Source organism: Podarcis gaigeae (assembly GCF_964106915.1).
Source record: "Podarcis gaigeae genome assembly, chromosome: 2".
Lineage (NCBI taxonomy): Eukaryota > Metazoa > Chordata > Lepidosauria > Squamata > Lacertidae > Podarcis > Podarcis gaigeae.
The window spans coordinates 105,978,213-105,996,254 of NC_139679.1; the positions used below are offsets into that span (position 1 = coordinate 105,978,213).

General features: G+C 47.5%; 2 protein-coding genes across 2 annotated transcripts; one reads left to right on the top strand and one right to left on the bottom strand.

Annotated features, from left to right (window-relative positions):
- Positions 1–223: 223 nt before the first annotated feature.
- Positions 224–3,054, top strand: LOC310837931 (uncharacterized protein). The gene is made up of 3 exons (XM_083725176.1): positions 224–489; positions 1,431–1,539; positions 1,987–3,054. Exons 1-3 carry the CDS (start codon positions 226–228, stop codon positions 2,475–2,477), a joined length of 864 nt encoding a protein of 287 aa, XP_083581302.1. The 5' UTR covers positions 224–225; the 3' UTR covers positions 2,478–3,054.
- DALRD3 (DALR anticodon binding domain containing 3) lies at positions 1,363–15,117 on the bottom strand. Its single transcript, XM_083724270.1, has 14 exons — positions 14,856–15,117; positions 13,618–13,916; positions 12,604–12,872; positions 11,255–11,313; positions 10,592–10,714; positions 10,229–10,299; positions 8,737–8,795; positions 8,083–8,165; positions 7,138–7,261; positions 6,094–6,152; positions 4,996–5,109; positions 4,805–4,873; positions 1,912–3,621; positions 1,363–1,821 (listed from the first exon to the last, which is right to left on the bottom strand). Exons 1-13 carry the CDS (start codon positions 15,042–15,044, stop codon positions 3,502–3,504), a joined length of 1,638 nt encoding a protein of 545 aa, XP_083580396.1. The 5' UTR covers positions 15,045–15,117; the 3' UTR covers positions 1,363–1,821; positions 1,912–3,501.
- Positions 15,118–18,042: the final 2,925 nt, after the last annotated feature.

Genomic DNA, 18,042 nt, shown 5'->3' on the forward strand with positions numbered 1-18,042 from the left:
TCTATTTGGCTCCTGGATGAACAGCTGAGCTTGCTGCAAAACGGGGCAATGCCGTCCAGAGCTGCACCAATCGTGGGATGCACCCTGTGGTGTATGTACCAAAAGGACGCCGAGTAGCAAGCTCTCCAGGCCGTTCCAGACCTCTCCAGGCGCTGTGTGGACCACCTTGCTTCCTTGTCATTGCCACCAACAAACCTGGGATGCTACAGTCCGGTCCACTCAAAAATGCCATTCCAGCCGCACTTTGTCCCCAGAGCCAGGCAGAGAGGGGCCGGCTCAGAGCCGCCAGAGCAGATGGCACCCCTGGAAGCAACAGGCCTGCTGCCTTCGGTGGCTCAGCGAGGTTCAGCCCTGCCCACAGCGAGTGTCACCACCCACCCCGGCTGCACCATGAGGATGAGTGTGACCCCCGGCTTCAGGCGGTGCCAGGGCCATGCAAGGACCAGAGAAGACCTAGCCAGAGGGAAGTGCAAAGGCTGGATGGAGAAGGTAGGGAAAGCCCTATTGGTGGGGCAGAGTGGAGATATTGGTGCATTGCCAGGGATATATATGTAACTCTTCAGCAGTGGTGGGGAATTAAACTCAGGCAGGTCAGAATTCAGGACAGCATTGATGCAAAGGACCAGCATCCATGAATATTCCTGCCTTCACAGCACAGCTGTGTTTGCTGGTGGATACCTGGCTCCAGACCATTGCTTGCCAAACGTTCACTCCTTTATAGTAAGACAGTGCCTTGCAGGTGTTGTTGGCCTTGCAACTCCCAGGCAGCCAGACTTAATGGTCAGAGGTGACGGGCGTTGCAGTCCAGCAACTTTGGCAACGCTTGTCATTAGGCAATTAGGATACACAAGGGATACCCTTAGGGCTTTGAAATTCACACGGTCATGGGGCTAGCCCTGGTACAGAGCCCATGCTGGAGAAGGAAGCTGCCTGGTGGCGCTTCGGCATCCCTCCATGCTGGTTTATTGGTTTCAGGGCAGAGGAAAAGACCAGCCATCGACAAGGCTGAACAAGGGGTGTGTTAGCTGAGGCTGGGATGTACTTGCAGAACAGTAGGAGATGCTCCAGCTGTACTGAAGTCCCATTACAGAGTTGCTGGAATAGATAGAATGATCAGGATTATGGATTATTCCTCCCTGCAGCAGGGCAATGCTTTCTGCTCGTGGTGTTCTCCTAAGACTTTTGACCAGCAGTACAAACTCCACTGCTGTACATCAAAACAGTTGCCCACCAATAAGAGAGAGTTTGAGGTCCACATAGTCCTGTTTACACCTGCCCAAGACTCACAATAGCTGCATATTGGGACTGAAACTGAATAGTATGTGCAAGCGTTATACCCCAAGAGTCACAACCCGTCTCTCGCAGATTGCTGTTTGCTTTATTGAGCTACAAAACTTAACCTCCTATATCTCTTTCCCCCTCATGTCCAGGTAGGAGCTGCAAACAAGCACCAGAATAAAACTGCTCCCAAGACTCCCTTAACCCCAAGGCAAAACAGGATGGCTCTTCCCCAGATTCCCAAAGGAGGCAAGGTCTTTGGTGAGGCTCTGGTCTTTGGCACTGCCCCACCTGCCACTGGCAGGATTGCAGAGAGCCTGGCGCTGGGCTAATGCTCTCTTGCTGGTAGCTGGAAAGAGGCTGGGCTGCTGTGAGGGGAATGCAGCAGGTTCTAGGGCTGCTTAATGTTGGGGCTTCCATTGGGTCCCTGGCCTCTGTGGAGGGCACAGAGCTCATATGCAGGGGCAAGGGGCTTTGCGGGGAATGCAAGCCAGAACAGAGGGAGCACCTGTGTTCCTCAGAGGAAAGGGGCGCAGGCTGGTGCTGACATTCCCCAGGGAGTCTTGTATCAACCACATCCTTTCCCACATCGCCCTGCCTCAGGAATCCCCTGTGCACCCAGCCCAGTGCAACACTTGAGCCCAGGGCTTGAGTCTCCTGCCTTGCGCCTCACTAACACTTGCTCCGCTCCCATTTCTCTCGCCTCAGAGAAACCAGGCCAGAAGCTGCCAGGCCTCCCTGCCCGCTTCTCCCACGCCAAAGCAGCCCCTTTGGGCACTCCTGACCTGGCGCCCTGGACTGGGCCCTCTCAGTCCGAGACCTCCTTCCATGCCCTTTTCAAGCCTGTGGTGTCCTTCTTGCACAGTGTCCCTTTCTCGGCAGCAGGAACTCCCAGCTCCTGCAGCTTCTTCCAAGACCACCTGGGAGAGAAGGCGCCGGCTGCCGAAGGGGAGCAGCGGCCGAGGACCCTGCTGCTCCAAGGCAAGGCGAAGCAGAAGGCCAGCCGGAGCAGAGGCTCGCCCAGGCACTTCCGGAGCAAGTGGCAGGGGGTGAAGCTGCCGCCCGTGCCCAGCATCACCAACCTCAACTTCAGCCGCAATTTCACCTTCTCCTTCTTTGAGCTGCCTCCGCATCAGGGCCCCCAGTACTGGCTGCAGCGACAGCAGCTCATCCGCCTCCTCATGAAGCAGCTGCAGTAGCGAGCCCCGGCCTACCTCTGGGGCGCCGGGTGCGAAACAAGAGAGACGGCCGCCAGGTGCAAATGGGTGGAATGGGCAACTTGCACCATCTCTCACGGGAAGATTCAGCCTCAAGCCTTGGAGTAAGCGTCCTCCTGGTTATAGTGGGGCCCACAGAAATAAGATACGCACGGCCCCCATTCAATCAGCTTGCCTCTCTGCTCCACAATGAAGCTGCTGACAGGAGACGCCGGACAGTTTGTCAACGCTGGCAACATCTGAGTCCTCTTTTCCTCCCTTATCCTTGTCCTAAGCTGCAAGCTGATGCTGCAGACACGAGCCTCTGCCCACCCTGGTATGCACAGAGCAAGTCTTTGCAACTGCCATGGACAACAAACGCCCCGCGCTCTAAGCAACAACTTTGCCTTCTGCCCAAACGGCAGGCAGACATCTGTGTTTGTGTGAGGCTATGCAACTTCGTTTACAAGCTTTCTTTTCTGATACGGGTGCCAAAGATTTTCTGTATGTGGGTAGGGACATGGCGTAGCTGGGGTGTCAGTCAGCTCAGAACAGAATAAAAACAACCAGTGAACCACCATTTGCATCCTTCCTCTGTGCTTTCTTTTGGATTGCTCATATGCCAGCTTTTGTTGTGCCTTCGGTCCGCTGTGAGCAAAATGGGAGGGATAAAAGCAATGCAGCCACTACAGTGTTTAACCTGTGTGCTCGCCCCCGCCCCTAACTGGAATGTCACAACTTTGGCTCCACAAAGAATTTCATCAGGCCCCCACCATCCGGAATGTAGGCGAAGTCTGTGCCCTCTCTCCTCTCCAGCACTGCGATCAGGTCGCTTTGGTTCAAGTCCAAAACATTGCATTTAGCCGGGCCAGGCTGAGCTGTGATGGGTGATTGTCCAACAGCAACAGTACCGCATGCACGCTCCTTATTCTTGATCATGTGACTGCGCTGTCCATCGCTCCTCGCAACAGAGCTGGCCAATGGGAGGGCCAGGGCAGGTTGCCTGTAGTCACCCCTACAGGCTTGCTCAGATCTGGCTCAGAGGAGGCAAGTGGAGGGTGGCCAGGGCACTGCAGAACACTTCTCTCACTGCTCTCATCAGCTGCAACCGGGCAAACATCTGACCGAATAAGTGGGGACGTGGTTCCTGTTGGGAGCAAAAGCAGGATCGTCACAGGGGCCTGATGCAACTCTCCGGTGCTCTGAGGGCTGAGTGGCGGGTTTGTGCCTTCCCTTAATGGGTGCATTTCTCCATTAGTGCCCATGGACAGGGCCCCCTTCATCGTGCAGAGGGCACCGTGTAGACCTGAATTTTGTGGGAACAAAGGCTAATGTGATGGAAATTATGTTATTGACAGCGTTCTATGTTATGACAGCGGTGTCAGTGACGGCATCAGCTGACTCTCAGTTATTAAATTGATGCCTGTCATTCTCACTCGAAGGCAAATTACACTTGTGGCTTTAGGCTCAGAAAGCTGATCTTCACCTTAGTTAACGTTTTGAAAATATTAGTACATCCTGAATGGAAGCTTCTAGTTTGCAAAGCTTCAGAAATGAGCTTCACATGGTGGGAAGAGAAGTCTTTGGAGCCTTCTTCTCTAAAACTATCTTCCTCTTCACCGCGATTCTTGCAAAAAAATATATGCAGAGGATATAAAATAGAGGGGGGTTTCTTTTTTCCACCACGTATAGTACAGCCTTAGCATGGATGACTGAAGATGCCAACACAGCCTCCTGACTCAGAAATAAATAAAATATGCCAAGTTATGCCCAAGCTGCACCTCACACTTCCCTTTATGAAAATGGTTAAACAAACAAGGAAGCCAAAGTTCACCATAGTTTCCTGTTCTGTCCAAACCAGGAAACCATGATTGATGGTTTCTAAGCAAGCAAAGATATGAAGCTGCTCAAAGATGGGTTACAGATTGTGGCTTATTTGGAAATCATTAACTGTAGTTCCAAGTTCAGACACAACAGGAAACCACCATTAATTTCAGTTTCCTGGCTTAAAGGAGGAGTGAAATAGCTGCCAAGGAGCAGTCTGCAGGTGGACAGAACTCAAGACCTTTTCTGGCATACGAAGTCAGGGACCTACAAACCTGAAGCTGGCCAGTCTCTAGGCTTCGCAACTCTACAAAGCCAAGCCTTGAATCCAGATTTGAGGATTCAAGATCAGTATGTTTCAAAACGAGCCTATTACAAGTTTACCTGACTTGTAGCAAATGCACCTTTCGGGCCAGATGTTCATTATGTGGAAAGAGCCTGAGCTGATGCAATGTGGACTTGCAACTCAAAGTATACCCCAGCGACTCTCCTCCCAGACCACTTACCCCTAGGATATGCACCCGGTTGTAGTAGGAACTGAAGTCCATGCTCAGCTGGATCAGGAACTTGCAAATCTGCAACACAAAGCAGAGTGATGCCAGATTCACCTATGGCTAAGAGGAAGCCAAGCTGATAAAGGGGAGGGGGGAAGGCAGCCCAACAGCCCCACCTCACAATATCTGAAAACTCAGCTCACCGCCTCCGTGCTGGCTGTGACTCTGAGCCCAGCGCTGGAGATGGGCACCTGCATCACTTGGCTCAGGATCTCCTGGAAAGGCAGGATACTGTTGAACAACAAAAGCCATTCGCCCTGCAGAAAGAAAAGAAACATGTGGGAGTCTCAGTAGGCCAGCCTTCCCCAACCAGATGTTTTAGACTACGACTCCCATCATCTTTGACCACTGGCTGTGATTGCTGGGGCTGATGGGGGTTGTAGTCCAAATCATCATTAGACCTATACTCATCCCCCAGTTTGTTAATTGGCAAGAAGGGAACCAAGCAATGAGATTTCGGACACAAAAAGCACAAGCACCTGACTGGTATAGAAGCACACGGCAATCTGGATTCCGTGAGCTGATTTGTGCAAGGCAGGGGTCTTGAGGCCTGTTTTGTAGCAGAAAGTTTGGACAAGGTAAACGTTTTCAGGGGCGCCCCGAGACATCTTGGCACCCGAGGCCAAACACCTTCCTGCTGCACCCACAATGTTGGGAGGGCGTAAGACTCTGCAAGGGCTTCCCTTCGAGGAAAAGCCCTTGCAAAGCCTTGCCACCCTACCAGGCTGGGGGGGGTTAGATTCGCTAGGGGCAGCAAAGATGGGTAATGGAATACTCGGCTGCTCTGCTGCGGCCGAAGCCTCCCTTACCTGGGTTGCTCCTGCAGGGGGCAGCACAGAGCATCTGTAGGGGAACTGCTTCTTGCCTTTCCGCTGCCTGAAGCGGTTGCTTCACCCCGCTTCATGGGTGGGCCGGCTCCGCATATTTTAGACCCTCCTCCATGCTTTCTAGCGGTTGCCCTAACTTGGCTCAACTTGCCAAATGATGTTTGTGTTCCCAACAAATCCAGCTGATCCTATAGGAGCAGCCCTGCATCATTGTGCAGGTGGTGACCATTTCGCACAGGGGTTCCATTTCTGGCCCCTGTGCTTGTCAGCGGAGCATGTATACATGCCCCCTGCCCCCGTTCTGCCTTCTTCCAGGTCCAAAAGGATCCATGCATCAGGATCCAGGTCCAAAAGGAAAACCACGCATCAATTGGATGTGCCTAAAATGGTCGCTGACTGTATTCTTTTGTTTACCTCTTCCTTGAGAGATGCATAGTTCAGCTCCGAAGGTTGAGGAAAGGCTGGGTACAGACCTGGAATTGGATGGGATAAATTTGTTACCATAGGAGCATCTTAGGCAAAAGCCTTTCGGGGAATGCAATGATAGCCATACCGGGGGATTCACATTTCCTGCAGCAAAACTCCAAACCTGCCAGTTACAGACAGCTATGCAGATTAAACCAACATTCCTAAGTTTGCTCAGTTTTTTTGTGTGTTTTTTTTGTAATTAATCCCAACTGCAACTAAAAAGTGGGTGGGGAAGCTGCAATATTTAGGAGTTCTAAAGGGCAAAATAAAGGGCTGTGTGGCATTTTGGAGAGCAGCAATAAACCAGGATGCGTTAAAGGGAAAAGGAGCTTGGGCTGTGGAGAAAGACATAAAGGGTTATAGGCAATGCGAGCTCTGCTCTAGAGTAGACCCACTAAAGTTATAATAGACTTGACTAACCCAGGTTCACTAAGTCCAGCAGGTCTACGCTGAGTAGAAATGAGCTGAAGGCAGTGTGTGGGCCACCATCCCTCAACCGCTAGAGCCACCACTTTGCCCTTCTGGGTTCTAAGTCTGGGAGACACTGCGTGCAAGTTTCAAAGTCTGCCTTTGTAGTCAGGAGGGGTGTGTGTGTGTGTGTGTGTGTAAGGGGAAAGTGCCACAATTCCACACATGGTGAATTTTAATATCAGGTACCTTTCTGAATGCTTTTAACCAAGCCAAGGATCCATAGTTTCTGGCCACCTGCTACAAATCACTGGCCAGTGCAAGGGACCCTCCCTCCTCCGGAAAATTCATTATGATAACAGCCATGGCAGGCTGGCTGCTCCTAGTCCCAGGACCGATGAGGCCCCACAAGCACAAAGCACGACAGCTCCACAATCAAGTTGTTTCCTCGAATCCTGAATCAGGCAACTTAAGTACTGCCCCAGCTTCTCAGGGAAGGTCCAGGTCCAGGCCAATTGTCAACCAATTCACAGAATCATGGCCGACGTGGCACAGCCTGTGTGAAGAGGGGAGGGCTCTCACCTTGCTCTACTGCCCGCTGGTACGTTTCAAAGAGTGTGGCCAGCCGAGCACAGTTGTACATCACAAAGGCTCCACTCTTGGTCCCTTTGGTGGAGATGCTGGTCTCCTCCACATCCAGGAGAACCTGAGGATGATGCAAAAATCAATGCTGGGCGGGGGGGGGGGGGAGCTGACGCAGAATGTCAGGTCTAGCCCTATTCCCAAGAAGGCCCTGGCCTCCCCTGCAAGCTACCAAGGTGCTCCTCTCCGAAGAATGAAAGTGAAAGGAGCACCAGCTACCATCTATCTCCACTTTCCAGAAAGGGTGGCCTTGCCCAGGCCAACCCAGACTCCCTCCTCCTGGAAGAGAGGGATTCTGACAAATCCGCGTGCATAAGGCTAATTTTGTCTGTTCATTTGCAACTGTCCTTTATTCATGGCCCATCACATCCACATCTGTCAAGGTGATGATAACCACCACCCCCTTCCCTTGGCCCAAAGTTGCCTGTTGCATTCTTCCGATTCACTCTAAGCCAGTTTGCTATCTTCATAAGTCCCCAAATTCATCTACACTCCCCAGTGTTGCAATGCCTCTGTCCACTGTCCCCATACCTGTGCACCTAATTACTCTGTTAAGAAAGGGTTATGGGGTTTTGTTTTGTTTTGGAGTGAGACATTCCCAGCTGCTGTAACTTGGGACTGTAAACTGAGGGAGTGGTAACTGCTACAACATGAAGCATGAGTCATGTTTTAAACCAGGCATAGGCAAGCTCGGCCCTCCAGATGTTTTGGGACTACAACTCCCATCATCCCTGACCACTGGTCCTGTTAACTAGGGATGATGGGGAGTTGTAGTCCCAAAGAAAGCAGTTCCACGCAGCTGAAATTATACCACTTCCACCCATGAGAACCCAATCGCCTCCTGACTGCAAACGCAGAACACCTGAAAGGGACTCCTCTGCTTACCTGGTTCCGATGGGTCGTGCTCAGCATCTCAAATCGGATGGCAGCTGATGTCAAAACACCGACTGTTTCCATCCAGGTGTCGTCTAGAGGAAGGAAGCCGGAAAAACAGACCACCAGTTACAAAACCATTGACAATTGAAAGCATTCCTTTTTTTAAAGAAGCTTTTGATTCTATTGCCACTTAACGGCTCTTGTCTTTTGTTGATGTTTCTTAGTTTGATAATTTGTGTTTCAATGATTGGGTTAACCATTGTTTTAACGTTTGCTTTCCTTTTGTAAGCTGCTCTGACCAACTCCTTTGTGGCGGGGGAAATCATGGCTATAAATTTGTTAGATAAGTAATTTATAAATAAATTAAAAAGGAGCTTAGTGGAACTGGAGTGTTCGGTGGAAAAGACCACTTGGGAGCTGGGGCGCATCCAGGAGGAAATGTTTATGGTTCCCCTGTCCGACAGGGTGAAAGGAAAGTCTGGTAGACTCATAATAAAGCCTTTTCAAGCAGTTGGGCAAGACATCCAACTGAAGTGGGCAAGAAACCCAGAATGATAGGAAGAACAACCCCCAACGTGCCAGCTGTAGGACACATCTAAACCTCCCAGAAGCAGAAACAAGGAGACAGAACAGCATGCAACAAATGAAGAGACAAACCATTACCTTGAGAAAGGTCCCCATATTTCAGCACTGAAGCCTCATACATCTGGGAGTTCCGCAGCCTGTAAGCAAGGAGATGATGCAGCCCCTCAGAAAAGAGAACATGTCATACTTACAGTGCCACGGGTGCAAAATCTAATGCTGAATAATACTAGTGCTGGTGGGCAAAGGTAGGGACTCAGTACAGTGGTACCCCTGGTTGCGAACGGGATCCGTTCCGGAGCCCCGTTCACAATATGAGCAGAATGCAACCTGTGTCTGCGCGGGTCGCGATTTGCTGCTTCTGCACATGCCCGTGACATCATTTTGAGTGTCTGCACATGCATGAGCGGCGAAACCCAGAAGTAACCCTTTCCGGTACTTCCGGGTCATCGCGGGACGCTACCTGAAAAGACGTAACCTGAACCGAACGTAACAAGAGGTATGACTGTACCGGCAAAGTTTCTCAATGCATTCTTCTGGACCACAATGCCAGGAGCCCCACCACACTCTGGAAACAAAGCTGTTTGTCCAAAGTCAAGAATGAGGGCTTAAGACAGCATCACAAACCAGCTGCTTATCAAGCGGCTGTAATGCAGCAATTTCTTTTTTTTTATAATAGATTTTATTAAAGTTTTGAAGGTTACAGAAAGAAAAGTAGAAAAAGTTAAACAAACAAAGCACAAAAACAAACAAACACACACACAAATCCAACCTTTACATAACTTTCTTTCCTTTGCTTATTTCCTTGACCTCCTCACACCTCCCTTTTTTGTATTCTAGTTCAATTAGATATTTCAGCAAATCCTTTCCATCTTTGTTTTTATCCTAAAAATTTATCTTGATATACTATAATTTTACATTCTCTTCTTTCACTAATTACCAATCCATTTTTACTTAATCCTTTATAACATTTCTGCTAAAACCACATAGCTTCATTCCAACATCCTTCTAACATTCCTTAATTTTACAATGTTTCTGTAGATAAACTTAAATTTTTTCCAATCTTCTTCCACCGACTCTTCTCCCTGGTCTCGGATTGTAATGCAGCAATTTCCATGAGCAACCGAAAGGTAAGTGCAGAATACAGTGGTGCCTCGCAAGACGAAAAGAATCCGTTCCGTGAGTCTCTTTGTCTAGCAGTTTTTTCATCTTGCGAAGCAAGCCCATTGACGGCTTAGCGGATTAGTGCTATTAGCGGTTTAGCGGCTTTTAGCGGCTTAGCGGATAAGCGGCTTAGAAAAAGGGGGGGGGGAAAGGGAAAAAAACCTGCAGGAACTCGCAAGACATTTTCATCTTGCGGAGCAAGCCCATAGGAAATTCGTTTTGCGAAGCACCTCCAAAACGGAAAACTCTTTCGTCTAGCGAGTTTTCCGTCTTGTGAGGCATTCGTCTTGCAGGGCACCACTGTACCCAGAAGGTAAGCGCAAGCAAGAGCATGCTTTCATCACCAGCTTGCCCTTGCGGAAAAATAACCGCTTCACTTTAGTAACAGTGGCAGAGAAAAGCAACTTACTGGAAATACTGAAGAGCACCCATGGGAGAGGCACAGCGAGTGACTTTGACAGGCCCACAGACAAGGTGTTTCTAGGGAATAAATAGGTAACAAAGCATTAGTCGCTCGCAACCACCATGTGCTTGCTTTTTGCAACAGAAAGAAAGCTCCCCAATTGACATAAATGGGAGCTTTCCTCCCCTCTTAAAAAAGAAAAAAAACGGAGCAGGAAATTCCAAATGGGGCTGCAGTGAGGTCAAAGGTCAAAGTCCCTTCCCCTGGGCCACGGTCCCAATCTGACCCCACAGCAACCCAACATAGCAGGAAGAGCTTTACACACAGCTTGTACCGTATGCCATCCTGGAAAGAAAGGGTACTCCTCACCTGTGAAACTGCGAGCACTTGTGGGGCTAGCAGCCTCAATAGCAAGTCCACCTTCTGCTGCTGGAAGGCCTCCTCGCTGCTCACCACATGCACAATGCAACAGTGTTTTTCTGGTGCAGCCACCTGCAGAAGAGCAAGTAGAAAAAAGACAGTCACGGAACCAAGAAATTACACAAAACAATGAAATACCGTGAAAATCCCTGAAACGAGAAGTAATCGACTAGAAATATTATCTTGTAGAAATAAACTAAATAATAAAAATCAAAAAGTTTAAGTGAAAAATTAGAAAAACCTAGAATATTACAATACTTCAGAATTCTGGGGAGTTTTAACCCCATTTCTGAATTTTGGTCATTTAAGGTTTATGATTTTTCTATTTCCTTCTGAGGAAACTGAATAGTTCAGTGAAACAAGGTTTGTAGCCGGCATCCCGTTAAGGCTTTGTACAATTCTAGGTTTTTCTAATTTTTTCCTTAAACTTTTTGATTTTTATTATTTAATTTATTTCTATAAGATAATATTTCTAGTCGATTACTTCTTGTTTCAGGGATTTTCACAGTATTTCATTGTTTTGTGTAACCTGCAGAAGAGCGGCAGCTCACATGAGATGCAGAGACCACACAAGAGGGTTGTTCCGTTCACCCCTGGCTGAAGTCTACTCACTGTGCACTGCCGGGCCACACACTGCAGCTCAGCCACATGGCGCAGCTTTTCCTCTGTCACTGAAAAGGAATGAATTATTATTATTATTACTACATGTATACACGCATACATAGTTTTATTTGCACGCTGCCTTTCCACAGTTCAAACCATGCTCATGGTGGCTTACAACATATAAAAAGATACATAACTACAACGTAAGAAAAGTAGTCATAATCCGATAAATTTTAAAAATACAAAACCAAGCTGAAAAATTTCCACGCTAATCACAACAAAATCTGAAATGAATATACGAAAAAAACCCAACAGCAACAACGCCCCCCACAACTAAACCACCCAAACAATGCCCCAGCCCCACCATTCCTACAGAAAACTGAAGGTGGGATACATGTTTGTCCCCATGAGCCCCCCCCAACCCATTATATTCTCACAACAACCTTGTGAGGTTGTTTGGGCTGAGGGTCAGTAACTGGCCCAAGGTTACTCAGTCATCTTCATGTCTGAGTTAGCACTTGAACCCTGGTCCAGGTCCCAGTCCGACACTCCAACCACAATGCCACAATGGCTCTCAGGAAATATTGTGTGAAGGGTGTTCAGTTTCTGCTCTGTCTGCTTCTGCAGCTCTAGAGCTCTTGTTTCCTAGGGCTTAGTGCAACCAAGGCAAATCTAAAAAAATGTAGTATAAACACTGACAACTGGGAAACACTGGCCTGTGAGCACTCCAATTGGAGAACAGCCTTTACCAAAGGTGTCATGGACTCCGAAGACACTCAAAGACACTCAAACTCAGGACACAAGGGAGAAATGTGCTAAGAGGAAGGCACGCTTGGCAAATCCACACCGTGATCAACTCCCGCCCGGAAACCAATGTTCCCATTGTGTGGGATCCAGACTTGTGGATCCAGAATTGGCCTCCACAGTGGACTCATTGTTAGAACTGTGTTTATGGAAGACAATCTTACTCGGCTACAAGTGATCGCCAAAGAAGAAGAAGTGCAACCAAGTGGAACTAATTCAACCATGATCCAGCCACAGCTATTTCCTTGATAAAACACCCGTCAGGTCAACAGACTTGGTATAACAGCATTGGACCTGGTTTCCAATCGTTTTATATAGTTTGGCTAAGAGAGAGTGACTGGCCCAAGGCCAACCAGCAAAAATTCAAACCCTTTTCTCCCAGATCCTAGTCCAACACTCTTAAGTGTTACACCACAGTGGCTCCCATATTAGCTTGGCAAGTCAACTTCTCAATCCTCAACCTACATTGTTGTGAAGATAGATACAAAGAGACAGTTACCTGTCTTAGGGATAAGGCAAGCATCTGTTTAAAAATGATAAAATAAAGTGCCTACCAAGAAAGACGTCCACATTAGGGTCATAGCCCTCCAAGTCTTCCTGCTCCTCCTCAAGGAACCCTTTCAAGTGCACTTTGCACACAACAGCATTCTGCTCCGTCTGGTCAAAAGTGGCATGAGAACATTGGCGAAGGTTTTCCTTCATGGCTTGAATATCCTCAGGGCTTTGGGAGGCTTCCAAAGCTGAAGGCCACTTAACTCGTAGCCGTTGCAGGAATCTATGGATTTCCTCATCAACCGAAGATGGAACCAGGTGTACATCCATCCTGAAAGGCAAAGAACCACACACAACATTGGCCGTACAACCGCCAAAATGAGCAGAAGAAAAACTCTCCATATTCTACTCAAAGAACAGCTAAAGGTCCAGTATGGACTGATGACCTGAGTGCTGTATTCGGTAGAGCACTGCTTTCCAAATCTGAACTTCTCCTCCACAGAAATGAAGGCTAGAACCAAGAGCTCTCTTAAAAACAGGTAAGATTCTCAGAATGTTGCCGAAGTCCTAGAAAGGACAATACAGTGGTACCTCAGGTTACATACGCTTCAGGTTACATACGCTTCAGGTTACATACGCTTCAGGTTACACACTCCGCTAACCCAGAAATAGTACCTCAGGTTAAGAACTTTGCTTCAGGATGAGAACAGAAATCGTGCTCTGGCGGTGCGGCAGCAGCAGGAGGCCCCATTAGCTAAAGTGGTGCTTCAGGTTAAGAACAGTTTCAGGTTAAGAACGGACCTCCGGAACGAATTAAGTACTTAACCTGAGGTACCACTGTACTGTTCTCTCCAAAACACAGCACATTCACAGCTATAGAAGCAGCTTTGAACTGTGGGGAGGACAAATTAACGCTGCAATCGTCTGCATGCCTACTTAGAAGTCACCCCCACTGAACATTGTTGCATCTATTTCTCATTGTGTGTAAAGTCGTAATAAACAAATAAGAAAGCCACACATGTTCCTGGATCCGTGATTGACAATTAGAATAGGTCCATTGAGTTGCATCTACTAACCCTTGAGCTCGGAGTGTGCCTGCGAGGTGGTCAGTGACCAGGATGGCTCTCAGGTGACTCAGACTCAGCGAGTTCAGGCCCTTGCAGCCGTGCAGTGGCACACAGTTCAGGAGGATGCTGTGCCCATGGGCTGTTTGAGGGGGCTCCGCATACACAGGAATGGCTTTCAGGATCTGCTCAAAGACAGCAGGCCTCTCTAACTGCACAGTCAGTCCAGCTGGGCTCTTTTGGCAACTTCGGATGGGTGGCAACCCGGGGCGTTTAAGTGAAGACACACTCTCAGCAACGCCATCGGGAACCTGTTGTGATACAAGAAAAGGGAGAAGAGTCAACGAGCGTCGGCTTCCTCCTGGTTTCGGCTGTTCAGGAGCAGAAACAAAGCAGTTCACCATGTGGTTAATTTTTTTTTTTTTAAAAAAGACAACCCAAATTTCAAGCACAAATAGATTGCAGCTGGGCTTTCTTAGCTAAAATGCTGTGGGTGACATATTAAAACCTGGTCTCTAGATCACTAAAATAATCTGCTGCAGGGAAAGAATTAGTAGCTGACTTCTGCAGTCAAGTCTTCTCTAAGATACCTGGAAAGAGGAGTATAAATAAAATATGGAGTGATAAGTGTTGGTGCTGACCTTTAAAGTCCTAAACAGCCTTGGCCCTGTATACCTGAAGGAGCATCTCCACCCCCATCGTTCAGCCCAGACACTGAGGTCCAGCTCCGAGGGCCTTCTGGTGGTTCCCTCACTGTGAGAAGTGAGGTTACAGGGGACCAGGCAGAGGGCCTTCTCGGTGGTGGCACCTGCCCTGTGGAACAGCCTCCTGTCAGATGTCAAAGAAATAAACAACTTTCTGACTTTTAGAAGACGTCTGAAGGCAACCCTGTTTAGGAAAGTTTTTAATATCTGATGTTTTATTGTGTTTTTAATATTCTGTTAGAAGCAGCCCAGAGTGGCTGGGGAGGCTTGGCCAGATGGGCAGGGTATAAGTAATGAATTATTGTTATTGTTATTATTATAACATCCATAGAACTGTAAGAGTTGTACGAGCCCCCTAGGGTCATCTAGTCCAACCCCCTGTAATACAGAAAGAATAATAATAATAGTAAATCACAAAGCACCACCTGACAGCTGGAGGTGGTACCTCACAGGGGAACTAACTATTTGCATACCAATAAATGAATACAGGCAAGGCAGCCCCGCCCCATCGCCCCGCCCCTTTTCGCGAAGGACACGCCCCCTTACCTGCCCGTCCGCGAACATGGCCATCAGGGCAGCCTGCGGAGCCAGGAAATCCCTGCTACGTAAGTTCCGGGCGCTGCTCTCCTTGAACCAGACCGGGCCACGAGCCCCGACCCCGGCCTTTCCTCGGAGAGCAGCGTTCAAGGCCTCCAGGGTCTCGGAGACAGACAGGCGGCTCTCGCGCGTCTCCATGGCGACCCCAGGCGCCGGCGCCTCCGGAATTCTTTCCTGGAGGGCGGGGGAGGGGGGAAGTCCGCCCGGTTTGCCAGGATGTGATGTCATGATGGAAAATAAACATAGAACTATAGTATAGACTGACTTCCTGGTGGAGCCAAAGCTGGCATGGGCATCGTAGGAGTGGGATTCTGCCACCCTTAGTGTTGTCGAGTCTTTGGGCACTTTAAAAGACAGATCCCCCCCCTTTTTTTCTTTTTCCGTGTATCATTTTGCTTTGTGGTTTGTGTTATCATTGTAGAAAATCTAATAACAATTTTATTTTAAAAAAATAAAAATAAAAGACAGATTTTTTTTTTAAATGGCATAATCTTTTCATCAGGTCCACCGAAGCTTGCGCAATAATTAGTTTATTACAACACATTGTCATAGCCATGTCTACTCAGAATTCCTCAGAAGTCCTATTGAATTCAATGTAGTTTACTCCCTGGCAAATGGGTATTATTATTATTCGAATTTATATACTGCCCTATGCCCAGAGGTCTCAGGGCGGTTCACAGAACAAAATCAAAATATATAATCAAAATAAAAACAGCAACCCAGTAACCCCTTAGGTAGGATTGTAGCCCTAGGCTGTATGTAGCCTTTGAAAACACACATGGGTCATAGCATTTTTTGTACGTAGCGGTTTGCAATTCTGCATGACTTTGCACGATAACGTAGTCTAAAATGGCAGTTACTAGCTATGTTCTCTGTACGCACAGGTGGGCATGTTGAATTGCATTTGTTGCTTTACTGCCTATTTGAAAAGGTTCTTTGGAGCTCTTCGCAATCTCTCTTTGTTATAATGGACCTGGACAACTGAGTGTCATCAGCAAACTTGGCTACCTCACTGCTCACCCCTCACTCTAATGATATATGAAAAAGTTAAAAGCACAGGTCCCAATACAGTTTCTTCGGGAAACTCCACCTTCTACATTTCTACATTTATTCCTGCTTTCTAGTTTTTGCTACTTAACCAATTCCTAACCTACAAGAGTACTTCTCCCCTTCTTCCATGGGTGCCAAGCTTACTCATGAGTCTTTTGTGATGTAACATACAACATTTTTGGAAACTATATTTATAGTTTTAAATCTATCAATGCTTAATTGTTGTAGTTGTTTTCATCCCTATGTTTTTAGCTGGTCCTGTTATATCTGTAAGCCACTTGGACTGGAGTCCCTGTCGAGGAAAAGATGGAATATAAATCTTCTTCTTCTTCTTTAGTGATCAGTTGTAGCCGAGTAAGATCGTCTTTCATGAACACAGTCTTAACAGTGAGTCTGTAAGTGACTGTGGAGGCCAATTCTGGATCCACACGTCCTTCCACAGTGGGGACATAGGTTTCCGGGCAGGAATTGATCACAGTGAGGGTTTGCCAGATGTGCCTTCCTCTTAACATGTTTCCCTTTCATCCTGAGTTTGAGCGTCTTCAAAGCCCACGGCTGGTCTCCAAAGGCTGTTCTCCAGTTGGAGCGCTCGCAGGCCAGTGTTTCACAATTGTCCATGTTTCTCCTACATTTTAAAAGATTTGCCTTGAGAGAGTCTTTAAACCTCTTTTGTTGTCCACCACTATTTCGCTTTCTATTCTTGAGTTGGGAATAGAGTAGTTGCTTTGGAAGACGATAATCAGGCATCGGCACAACATGACCAGTCCAACAAAGTTGATGTTGAAGAATTATTGCTTCAACACTGGTGGTCCTTAAGAGTAATTTGGAAGCAATCCCACTTAATAGGATCTTGAAGGGCTTGAGTGTTCATTTTGCGCCTTGGTTTCTTTCCTTGAAGCCTGTGTTGAGGTATCTCGATAGCCAACGTAGAACGCATTAATCAATGATCTGTCCAGCAGTCGTCGGCACTTGTCATAGCTCTGGTAAGGAGCACATCATTTATAAATAATAAGTGTGCCTGGTATGAGAATCTCTTTCAGAGACTGTGTCGAAAGCTATAGTCTGTTTGCATTTTTATTTATAGCCTGGGTGGCACTACGAACAATGGAAACTGTTTGAAATATACCAGAAGCAGAAGTGAAACATCCCCAAGCAACTCCCCCTGTCCAGGCCAACAGAAATGCAAACAAAATGTAGACACTGAATGTAATATTTCTAATGGCTAGTGGAGGCTAGTCCATATGGGCAAATGAAGCACTGCCCCGTCAACCTTAGTCTGCTCTCAGCCAGCCCCCACCAGCCCATCTTCCAATGAGTCCAGTGTGGTGTAACTGCCTGTCATCTTCTTCATCCATAGTTTCATTGTTGCCCTTATAAAACATAGCAAAAAGAACAGGAACAAAGCTTAAGATGAGTTGGCTCCACTAATTATTGAGTGTACTGCTGTCTGGGCTCCTTGCCTTCTGCTCTATCAGTCTCAGTGGACAGCAACCTCTGCTGCTGATGGCTATTTTGCACTTTTAAAAAACATTAAAGGTTTCCCTAGAAAACAGCACAATTGTGGTTTCTAACCAGTTATGCCAACAAGATTAGGTATTATTCCGGGAAGGACTGAAGTTCCAGGGCATTGATATTTATGCTTTCTGAATTTAAACCATAATCCAACAGCATGCACTACAGCCTGGTAGTTTATTCATACTGTTGTTTATTGTGGACAGTAAGCTGCTTGTACCTGTGTTAATTCTCTGTTGTCCATACGATGTTCTCCACTGCCTTCCTGCACTTTCTCCTCCAGATTTTCTCACATCCTCTCCCTTTTGGATTCAGAAAATCTGGATTGAAGGAGAGGAAAGTGCAGGAAGACAGTGATTTGGAGGACATCATACAATGAAAATGGATGGAAGGGCAGGATGCTGCCCACATGCAACAAATGTATGAATGAACCCTTTATTTAGTTAGAAGGTGGTGTTTTTGTACTGTAAACCACTCTTTCACTCCTCAGATGAAGAGCAGTGTATGTATAATATTTAATAAATAATAAAGAAGATGTCTATAGGAGCACTAGGCTCCTTTGGGAGGAAGCGTC

Coding starts and splice junctions, on each gene's coding strand:
- LOC310837931 (XM_083725176.1), top strand. CDS start 226: ATGCCATTCCAGCCGCACTTTGTCCCCAGAGCCAGGCAGAGAGGGGCC. Junction 490..1,430: donor GCAAAGGCTGGATGGAGAAG/GTAGGGAAAGCC, acceptor CCTCATGTCCAG/GTAGGAGCTGCAAACAAGCA. Junction 1,540..1,986: donor CAAAGGAGGCAAGGTCTTTG/GTGAGGCTCTGG, acceptor CTCTCGCCTCAG/AGAAACCAGGCCAGAAGCTG.
- DALRD3 (XM_083724270.1), bottom strand. CDS start 15,044: ATGGAGACGCGCGAGAGCCGCCTGTCTGTCTCCGAGACCCTGGAGGCC. Junction 13,917..14,855: donor CCATGTTCGCGGACGGGCAG/GTAAGGGGGCGT, acceptor GTATCACAACAG/GTTCCCGATGGCGTTGCTGA. Junction 11,314..12,603: donor TAATGTGGACGTCTTTCTTG/GTAGGCACTTTA, acceptor ATTCCTTTTCAG/TGACAGAGGAAAAGCTGCGC.